This window comes from Sapajus apella, unplaced genomic scaffold (genome assembly GCF_009761245.1).
Source record: "Sapajus apella isolate SASKATOON/1434 unplaced genomic scaffold, GSC_monkey_1.0 scaffold717, whole genome shotgun sequence".
NCBI lineage: Eukaryota > Metazoa > Chordata > Mammalia > Primates > Cebidae > Sapajus > Sapajus apella.
This window is the reverse complement of record NW_022437643.1, coordinates 4,589-15,743: the sequence shown is the minus strand read 5'-3', so window position 1 is coordinate 15,743 and position 11,155 is coordinate 4,589. Positions and strand designations below refer to the sequence as shown.

At 41.8% G+C, this 11,155-nt stretch overlaps 1 protein-coding gene and 1 long non-coding RNA gene across 2 annotated transcripts in view; one reads left to right on the top strand and one right to left on the bottom strand.

Moving 5' to 3' along the window:
• Window positions 1-444, bottom strand: part of LOC116546245 (alpha-2-macroglobulin-like) — a 16,486-nt gene extending 16,042 nt beyond the window's left edge. Inside the window, exon 1 of the mRNA XM_032272557.1 lies at window positions 15-444. Within this exon, the coding sequence (XP_032128448.1) occupies window positions 15-97 (83 nt within the window). The 5' untranslated portion in view covers window positions 98-444. The remainder of the gene's footprint in view (window positions 1-14) is intronic.
• A 978-nt stretch (window positions 445-1,422) lies between these two features.
• Window positions 1,423-2,834, top strand: LOC116546244. Its single transcript, XR_004266641.1, has 2 exons — window positions 1,423-1,577; window positions 2,605-2,834. It is a non-coding gene; the product is annotated as an uncharacterized LOC116546244 (long non-coding RNA).
• Window positions 2,835-11,155: the final 8,321 nt, after the last annotated feature.

Here is an 11,155-nt window from a genome sequence, read left to right as displayed (position 1 = left end):
CGTGTGGAACTCACGGTTTTCCAGAGACTGACGCATCTGTGGGCAGGAGGACCAGGAGGAGGACAAGACTGAGGCGAAGGAGTTTGTTCTTCCCCATGTTGCAGGGAGAAAGAGCCAGAGGAGACCACACTGTATTGTGCCCTACCCCCTGCAATCCATCTGGTCCCAAACACTTTCCAAAGAAACTGGGCTTTATGCTGCTCTGTGTGCAAACAGGATGTTCCACCCACACAAGATCTCTAAACAAAGTTGAGGTCTCTGAACATTCTCTGGAAAGGTCATTGATGGCCTATTTATAGTCAAGGTTAATTCCTGGCGGGCTAAGTAGAATCCCTGGAGGGCTGAATCCAGTTTCCCGTAAGAGCTCACTTTCTCTGGGTTTTACTGTAAAGCAGCTAATCAGCTTTTCAACCTCTTCTCTCCCTCACTCCCCCACAACTCCTCAGAACGCCTTTTATGGTGCTTCTCACATCTCTTCTATGAATAGCTGGCAAGGGAGACTACCATTTAAGCAACACCGGGCAGGCTCTGAATAGACACTTCACTCCAAGTCAGTGTGGCTGCAAGTTCTCCATTAGACATCCCTACCCTAAAGGTTTGAAGCCACTTCAGAATTCAGTGGTCGTCTTTGAAAGTAATGTGAACGAAACCAGAAGGTTTTTGACATTAGAGATATTACTGGATTGCAGATGAAGAGCCAGGCCCTGGAAGAATGATCGTAGAAAAGCGTTTTCTGTTTTAAGAAAGTGAAACTAAGAAAGGTGAAGTAACAAGACTTCAGAAACGAATTTTGACCTACTGTGCCTAGCAAACTTCCCCATTGCCTTTGCCATCCACTGTGCAAACTTCCTTACTGCCTTCTAAATATGATACTCCTCTGCAACCTTTAAGTCATAAAAACAGTTTCATCCATCCATCCATGCGTGTATTCATCCGTCTATTCACGTAGCTGTTCAGTTGCTTTGTCAGTATTTATTTATCCTGTTGGGGCTAGACATCATGCAGGCTTGTAGAGATAGAGTGGTCGAATAAGTATAAAAACAGAGAGGCACTTGAAGGTTTTACATTCTTGTGGGGGCAAAAACAGACAGAAAAACAAGCAATAAAATAGGGTAGCCAAACATTATTATTGGAGAAGTTCAGGATGCTCTAGGAGCACATAAAAGGGGCACATAACAACAGACTTGGAACCTTGTAAAAGGATTTTGAGGGCAAGCAAAATGTAAATTAAGCTTTGAAGTATGAGTAGTGGTTGTCTAGAAAAGCAAAAAGATTTTCATCTTTTTGAAAAGAGCTTTCTAAGCGTAAAGAATGACATATGCAAAGTCCCAGGAGGGAGAACAATCACGGCGCATGCATGAAATGAAAACTATTTGGTATGGAGGAAATACTCCTTTTGATGCTTCAAATCAGGAAGGAACTCGTCAACAATATTAAGGTATTCAGAGGAGTAATCAGTGGATTGACTTCAGCTTTGTTTCCTGCAAAGCTTGCTCTCAGTGAAATTTGAAAGAGCCGCTAGAAAGAGGTGATCCAGGATGCAGGACGAGCAGATGGGAGCTGGTGTCATAATATAGGTGAAACCTGATGGCATTTTGAATTTTGGTATTTGCGGCAGTATTGAAAAGAGCTTGCAGATTTATATCACATTTACGGGGTAATGACAGTGCTCAGTGAATATATGAATGTGAGGAATAAAGGAAAATGTGTCTCTCCATTTTCCTGGCTGGTCACTGAGTGAATTGTGTTGCCTTTAGCTGAGTGAGTGAAACGGAGGAAACACAGATTGGTGGGAGCAGAAGGAGAACAGAAGGGCCAAGGGTTGGGAAAAGGGAGTACAGTGTGAAAAAGTGCTTGAGGGATATTCACACAATATTGACATTTGAATCTTGAGCTTAGAGCAGTGTGATATAGTAGAAATATAATGTGAGCCCCCTATGTAATTTTAAATTTTCTAGTAACCACATAAAGATAAATGTTAAATTAATTTAATAGTGTATTTATTTAATCCAGTATATCCAAAATATGATTACTTCAACATTTAGCCAATATAAAATTATTACTGATATCTCAAAGACTTTTTTCATAATTTGTTTTCACGAGCTGGTGTGAATTTTATACTTGCAACATAGACAAATTTCGGCTAGCCATACTTCAAGTGGCCAATATTAGATAAAATACAGGCTTACAGCAATATTTTTCAGATTATGGCATCACCAACTAAGGGGGTTATAACATCATGACCTGTGAGGCATGAGCAGAATTTTGAAAAAGGAAATAGAATATAATAAAAAAATACAGTGTGTCAGACAGAGTAAGTGAGAGTAATGATTTGGGAGACATCGGTTTCATATACACGCAGTAGACGCTGTTGGTCATTTCCTGCTACCACGTCTCCAATTCTGCTTTAATAATAGAACTCCTGAGCCTTTGCCGGGTGCAGACTATCTAGTTGACTTTTATTTCTTCATCCTCTCCCTGAGTGTGGCATATGACTATGTTCTGGTGATTGGAAGGCAAGTGGAGGTGATACATGCAACTTTCAGTTCATGACCTTCGAAAGGAAGGGTAAAGTTCTGTGCTTCCCCTTTCTTCCTTGCCCAGGCTGGAATGTGGACGTGCTGACCGTAGTCAGACCTACCACTGTAGCCCATCAGATGGAAGCCATGTGTCAAGGAAGGCAGAGCCACAAAGAAGACACAGCCTAAGCCCTCGAATCATCAAAAGGCCACTCTAGTTGGGACTTCATGTGGCAGAGAAATGCATTCTCTTCGTTAAGCCTTTGTATTTTGAGGTCTGTTTGTTACAGCATTAAAACCTACATCCTAACCTTCTTTTTTCTTTGTCACTATATCTGTCTCAATCGTCCGTATCCTTAAAATGTGATTACAGTGTTACATTGGGAACTGCTTACTGAAAATGTACAAAATCCCTTATTTTTGGTTAAAAGCAGACTGAAGGCCACCAGCTACATGAGATCTGCTCTACTTAAGCAGACTATGGGTTTAGCAGTATATTGGGCAAGCTGAAGCCATGGAAGTTGACAATAATACCCAGTTAGAAGATGTTGATGAAAAGAGAAAAAGCCCGAGACAGAGTTTCAGGGAATGCCCTTATCTAGGCAATGGGCAGGAGTACCCCAATGGAGCAAGAAGGGCTAGTTAGAGAGGGAAGAACAGGCAGGAGAGTGTGAGGCCTCTGAGTCCCAAGGAAGGGGCCGCTTCAGTAAGAAAATAGTCAATAGCCTGAACCCAGGAGGCGGAGGTTGCGGTGAGCTGAGATTGCGCCATTGCACTCCAGCCTGGGTAACATGAGTGAAACTCCGTCTCAAAAAAAAAAAAAAAAAGAAAATAGTCAATAGAAGGTTACTACTAAATCACAGTGATCATGACTTTATACCAAAGCATCAATGTTAAGAGCACACGTTTAAACAATTATTATAAATGATTGTATGATTTTCTAATGTATTGATTAAAAATATAACAATTTAAGTTGTTTTTAAGAAGCTAGAAATAAGTGAGCACTTCTAAGACTAATTACTTAAAATAGAAGGGATTAATGTTAATAGCGTTCATTTGATGCCTCACCATAAATTACAAAGATAATCTATAAAGGTTGTTAATGATAAATTCCTGGCTACCCGTGACAAGTGCCTCTGTGCAATCGAATAACAGATTGATTTTTTTTCTGCTGGGTTTAGGGACAAGGACATTTGGATTGAGCTGTTTCAGTGCTGGTGTGGGGCAGAGGCTTGCTGAGGGGAGTGGGGAACGTGAGGAACTGCAGCCAGATTTGCAGTTTGTCTGAAGGGGAGAAAAGCAACAGGGCAGTACCTAATGGAGATGCCAGGGTGAAAGGAACATTTCTTTAGGTGCAGATAGACTTGAACAAGTTTGAATGAAGTATTGCTTCTAAAAATGCTGAGTGGGAGGTGCAAATGACAGGGGACAGGCTGAGCTTTTTGGAGTGAGAAGGGATGATTCCAGAGGAAGGTCTCTGAAGGACGCATGCAGCAGATGTGTTCAGAATGTGGGTGGAGGAATGGTCCTTAATGGGAGCAATGCCACATTCATTATAATCACAGATAAAGAGGAGAGTGTTATTAAAAATCCCCTCTCACCAAGACAGAGCCCCATATTCTTTATCGGGGGAAAATGAGCTTAAGGGAAAAAATAACTAGACCAGTTAGTTGCCACAACACCTGAGCCCTGCTTCTAACTGAGCCATGTGGTCCTGGGTAACTCAGTTAACTGCCCTGAGCCTCAGCTTTCATGCCAATAGTGGGGCAATAATATCTGTGGTCTCACCTTCATGGGGTAGTTTCATACAAGATGCTAGGTGTAACACAGCTTTAGCATTCTGATCCTTATTATCCCGGTGTAAGTTAATTAAAAAAAATTTTTTTTTTTGAGACAAAGTCTTGCTCTGTTGCCAGGCGCCAGGCTGGAGTGCAGTGGTACAATCTCGACTCACTGCAACCTCCGCCTCCCGAGTTCAAGCAATTCTCCTGCCTCAGCCTCCCCAGTAGCTGGGACTACAGGCACGTGCCACCACGCCCAGCTAATTTTTATATTTTTTAGCAGAGACGGGGTTTCACCATGTTGGCCAGGATGGTCTTGATCTCCTAACCTCGTGATCCACCCGCCTCAGCCTCCCAAAGTGCTGGGATTACAGGCGTGAGCCACCGCGCCTGGCCATAAGTTAATTTTTATAGTTTGAATCCTAGTGACTGAGGATGACATCTATTTCCTATCTGCTCTGGGCTTCGCCAAAGGAACAGCATTCATCAGCATTTCCAGGAAAAATCACCAGTTGGGTTACCTGAGTAGCAAGTTCCTGACAGAAAAGGGAGCACACAGCTTGAACAAGTCCTATACAGTTTTGCGGTATGCAGCGAATACTGCTAGAAGGCTGAGCTGAAGGGGTAAAGAGAAAATAAAGTAAGGGAAAAAGATAGTTGATGGAAAAGAAAGAAGAGCAGCAAAATACAAGAAAACACATAACATTAAGAACAAACAAGGGATGTTTGGGAAATGAGAGAAATTAGAATTAGGAGGTAGATGGGCCTTAATAAAAATAAATAGAATAATTTTTTCCCCTTATATTGCTGGAGGGCTTTCTAGGGATGGAACATAACTTATTTAATTGTACCAGTTGTACGCTTAGTGCACATTGTCCTGAAAAAGAGAACACTTACGCTTCTCACAGCTCCTGACTCTGACGACAATGCTAATTTCAAGCGGTTACATATTAACTACCTTCAAGATTAGAAAGCTCAGTAGGTGGCATAACCATATTCACTCTGTTAGAGGGTGTGCTGGCTTTGTCTTTGCGCAAGTATCTTGGGCAAAACCTGGAGTGAGGGAAATATGTGCCTACAGAGATGAATTCAAAGATCAAAGAGTAGAGTTTTTCTCATTTGTGCCATCTCATTAACATATATATATGGCATATATATATATATATATGCATATGTATATAATTTTTTTTTTCAGAGACAAGATCTTGCTCTGTTGCCTAGGCTGGAGTGAAGTGGTGAGATCATAGCTCAATACAGCCTTGAGCTCCTGGGCTCAAGTGATCCTCCCCTCTCAGCCTCCCAAGTAGCTAAGACTACAGGTGCACTCCAACACATCCGGCTATTTTTTTCTCAAGCTTTTTGTAAAGACAGGATCCTACTATGTTGCACAGGCTGGTCTTGAAGTCCTAGCCTCAAGGGATCTTCCCATCTTGGCCTCCCAAAGTGTTGGGATTATAGGCATGAGCCATCATACCTGGCCTATCTGAGTTTTAATGGGAAAAGATATTTGAACATACAAAGATAAAAGCATAACATTCTCAGGTTGTTTTCATTTTAATATGCTTCCATCATTTCTCAAAATTATCAAAAAGTTTAGAAAGAGTTCTATCTTTTTAATCAGGATACACTTGCTCCTTTATGTCTCTAAAGAGGACTGATTTGCACACGTAATCCATTTTACTAGCTCCTATGTTTTGCTACAGAGGAATTGGTGTTTGGACAAAAACAATTTACTACAAGCAATAGAATTCATTGGCTGTCCTTACATGTATGTACTTTTGGGCATGTAGAAGTATTTTCGTATAATGAATCTGTCCCCACTGTGAATTTGCTCTGTCAAAGAGTATATGAATTTTAAACATATAGCTACTTCTCATCAGCTTTCTAAAATGACTGCCAACTTACCTTCTCACTAGCAATGCTTAAGCGTATGTAATTTCCCAGCACTTATCTTTTAAAATTTTACCAATCTGATTGGGAGGGGAGTATGATCTATTTTGCCTTTTCTTTTTCAAGTTCGTGATTACTAGTGATGTTCCACATCATTGTCACTCATAGAAACTCTGTTGCTTGTATTTTATCTTTGTTTAACTTTCTATTTATACTTTATCTTTGTTTATTTTCTGATTAAGAAGTCCTTCTGCATATGCATCCTGAAATTGTAAAAGTATTATCCTACTTTTTTCCTACATTGTTTGTCTTTAAATTTTAATCTTCATCTGCAGTTTATTTTAGAATACAAAACCAGGTGGGGGAAACATTGCAGGATGACTTTTCCTTTGATGAACAAAAAAATAAGTGTGTGTGCACGTGTGTGCACGCAGGGTTGATTCATGACTCTTAACCCTAGGAGTCCCTAGGTTCACTGTTGCTCTCATGTTCACTGTGGAACTTTCCAGTGTCAGAACTTTCATTTTAGAGAGTTCTATTTAGTTCAGGAGCAAACATTGGAGTTGAAATTTCAAAGTCGGAAAGACGAAGTTGTTTGTCAACGTGACTTACTGACTCCGACGATGTCGATGATAACGATGCTGACAGCAATAGCCACAGCAGTAACAAGTAACAGCAGCCAGCAATTATGTAGTGCTTACTGTATAAACGGGCTAAGACATATCCTAAGGGATTTAGATGCTCTAATTTATTTAACTTTTGTCATGCTAAAAGATTATTTTACTATCAGTTCAATTGCGGGTTCCTAAACTCACAATTTACAGTAATATTATAAAAATTTATAAAAAATTAATTATGAGCCGGGCGCGGTGGCTCACGCCTGTAATCCCAGCACTTTGGGAGGCCAAGGCTGGCAGATCACGAGGTCAAGAGATCGAGACCATCCTGGCCAACATGGTGAAACCCCGTCTCTACTAAAAACTACAAAAATTAGCTGGGCATGGTGGTGCATGCCTGTAGTCCCACCTACTCGGGAGGCTGAGGCAGGAGAATTGCTTGAACCCAGGAGGTGGACATTGCAGTGAGCCAAGGTTGCGCCACTGCACTCTAGCCTGGCGCCTGGCAACAGAGCAAGACTCTGTCTCAAAAAAAAAAAAAATTAATTATGGAATATATTGTATAAGGTATTATTGAAAGCTGTTAAGTTTGAAATAGTGTAGCTTTCATAATTCATGTATTTTCAAAGCAAGTTATACATATGTACTCTCGTTATTTAATTTAAAGTGATGCAGTATAATTTGAAGGTAAAATTACAAATTATTAATAAAGAAAAGGATATAAAAAGGCATGGCATTTAAGGTGTATGTATCAAACTGGTTTTTGACTTTTGGCAGTAATTACAAATAACTGTTTATTAATAAGACATCATAATGTAACTTTTTCCATGTAATTAAATAAAATGATATAGACTGCTAACATATTTTAACTTTTATTGCAAAGTAAAATATGTTAATTTTTATGAGATAAAATAATTTGACTACATCTTGTTATTGGTGCAAATATTTTAAGACATGATTTTATAAATGAATTTTAAGCGACCTTATTAATCTTGTATACAGTAGTTCCCCTTATCTGAGGGGTGTATGTTCCAAGATCTGCCTGAAACCACAGATGTTATCTAGCCCTATATATGCTATGATTTTTCCTATACATACTTCCTGTACTTAATGAAGTTTAATTTATAAATTAAGATTAATTAGAGAGTAACAAAACTGGAAATAAACTAGAACAATCTTAGGAATATGCCAGCATCACTACTCTTGAGCTTTGGGACCATTATTAAGTAAAATAAGGATTATTTGAACATAAACACAATATAGTTACTTAGTAGCTATATTGAGATAGCTACTAAGTAACTAGGTTAGGGGTTAGGGGGAATAACAGCAGCACATATAGCATGGATACTCTGGAGAAAGGAAAGATTCATGTCCTGGGTGTCAAGATTTCATCACACCACTCAGAACGGCACACAATTGAAAATTTATGAATTGTTAAACGCTGGGCGCGGTGACTAAGTCTGTAATCCCAGCACTTTGGGAGGCCGAGAAGGGCGGATCACCTGAGGTTGGGAGTTCAAGACCAGCCTGACCAACATGGAGAAACCCCATCCTACTAAAAACACAAAATTAGCCGGGCGTGGTGGCGCATGCCTGTAATCCCAGCTACTTGGGAGACTGAGGCAGGAGAATTGCTTGAACTTGGGAGGCAGTTGTGGTGAGCTGAGATCGCACCATTGCACTCCAGCCCGGGCAACAAGAGTGAAACTCCGTCTCAAGAAACAAATTATGAATTGTTTATTTCTGGAATTTTCCATTTAATATTTTTGACCCTGGATGACCAAAGGTAACTGAAACTACAGAAAGTGAAACTGCAGATAAGAGAGAACTAATACACTATTTTGCATAAAGCACATCAGCAATACTAATTGACTACATTTCTAACTTCAGTTTCTTCCTTGTTTGTGAAGCAATTAGGGTATTTTCCTAGATCCTTTACATTATCGCTTAAACTTTATAGTAATTTCCTCTGTGCCTAATTCAGTGGCTTTTTTTTTTCTTCCAGAAAATGCAAGATGAGCCTAGAATATTTTATCCTACCAAACAGCAAAGATACTGCCAAAGACTACCAGGATTATGTCAAAAGCACTCCGCTGCCGCCCTTAACCCATTTCCTGTTTAGAAAAAGTGCAGCTCCCTGCCAGCATTCATTTGATTTTCGTAAACACATTCTTTGAGGCTGAAGCAAGTCTGACTGATTTGCAATGTGAAAATAAAATATAAAACCTGTTCTTGGAATTATTTCTAAACAGAACGTGTCTCTAATCCTAATGTAACAGACATTCACGTGATGTTGCATTAGGATTAGAGACAAGAGGATTCTGGGGGCAAACGGGAAATGCATTAAGAGGTTTCCACTGGCCAAAGATGGGATACCAGGGATGGCAGCTGCTGCCGCCATCACGCTGACTGCAATGGAGCTGGTGGGAGCTCTTCCCCTTCTGATTTGGGGCCAGAGCTCCTCCGATGCCACTGCAGCTGCCCAAACCGAGGCTGCAGACCCAGGCCTCCTGCTCTCTGGAGCAGGAAGGAGCCCCTCCCAAACTGCAGCTGTGGACCTGAGCCTCCCTGTGCTCTTAGAGGGGGCTGGGAGCAGGCCAGATCTACCCTCCCCGTGCAGCTGCAGTGCCCACCACCCGTGGCTGCAGACCTGGGCCTACCGCTCCACTGAGCAGGCAGGAGCCAGGACAAGTGGGAGATCCCCTTCCTCGTTGGCTGGGTGGGAGCTCCCCTGGTGCAGCTGCGGCAACCTCCGAGGCGCAGGTCCAGGCATCTCTGCAGCCTGCACCCTCGAGGGCCGGGAAGACCCTCCCTTTGCCTCGTCCCTGCAGGCCAGAGGGTGTCTGTTCCCACTGCCTGGCCTCTCTCTTCTCCAGAGCCCACTCCAATCTTGGGGCTGACCCCCAGGGCCATGAATGGCAGCAGGAGGCAGGCAGATTCCTCGACGGAAGGGGGCAGTCCCTGGTAAGGTCCCACCCTCAGGCCAGGGAGGACCTGAACGTTGGGAGCCCGGCTGCCAGTCCCCAGAGACTGTGGTGCCTCCTTCGGCCTGCCCATGGCAGCCCATGCATCAATCTGCAGGCCCTTCCTCCGCCCCATAAAAGCCTCGGGCTCAGGCAGAGCAAGGGAGAGGATGGAGGGACAGGAAGACCAGTTGCAGAGAGAAGCTGCTCTCTCTGCGGATAGCAGGGGACCATGACATGACCAGCTGCAGACAGGAACTATCCTCTCCTCTGAGAGCTTCAGAGACCTGCCGAGACATCCAGAAGACCAGCTGCAGAGAGAAGCGGCCCTTTCTGCTAATGGCAGGAGATGATGGGACAGCCAGCTGCAGAGAGGAACTACCCTTTCTACTGAGAGCTTCAGTGACCCGCAGAAACGTTGGGACTGCCCTGCACAGAGGAGCAAGGAGCACCCGCTCCAGGGGCCTCCTTTCTGCTGAGAGCAGTAGATATTGGGAAGACCTGCCTACAGAGAGGGGTGACCCACTGTGTGTGTCCTCTGAGCTGTTCTAAAACTTAGTAAAGCTCATCTTCGACTTTCCCTTCACTTGTTCGTGTACCTCATTCTTACTGTGCACCCTTCACTTGTTCGTGTACCTCATTCTTCTGGGATACAGAACAAGAACTCGTTGCTGGCCAGAGGTTTATGGCCAGAAAATCAACACCTCAAAGCACCCAGTAATACCTCGAGTTTAAGAAATACAGAAAATACAATGAACTTAAGCTCATTAAATATATTTTAATTCGTGAATTAGTAATATATTTTTTAATCTAATTGGTCACATTATTTTCAACTGATAAAAAAATTATACAGACATTGTGTGCAACATGTCATTCTGAAATATTCCACATTGCAGAATGGCTTCAATGGCATTTTTAGGAGATTTGTTTCTATAGACTCTTTCCAAAGACTTTTAACCTAGCTTTTAGATAAAAACTGAGTGTTTTTTTTTAATCTATTGTTTATTGTGGTAAAATACACGTAACCTAAAATTTACCATCTTAACCATTTTTTGAGTGTACAGTTCAGTGACATTAAAGACATTCTCATTGTTGTGCGACCATCACCACCATCCATCTCCAGAGCTCTTACCAGCTTTCAGAATTTAAACTCTGCCCATTAAACAAGTCCCTGTGTTCTTCTACCTGCAACCCCTGGGAATCACCATTTTACTTTCTGTCTCTGTGATATTGACTATTCTACATTCCTCACAGAACTGGAATCATATAATATTTGTCTTTTTGTGTCTGGTTTATTTGACTTCACATAATACCCTCAAGATTTATTTATGTTGTAGCACATGCTAGAATTTCCTTCCCATACATATGTATGGGAAGGAAATTAT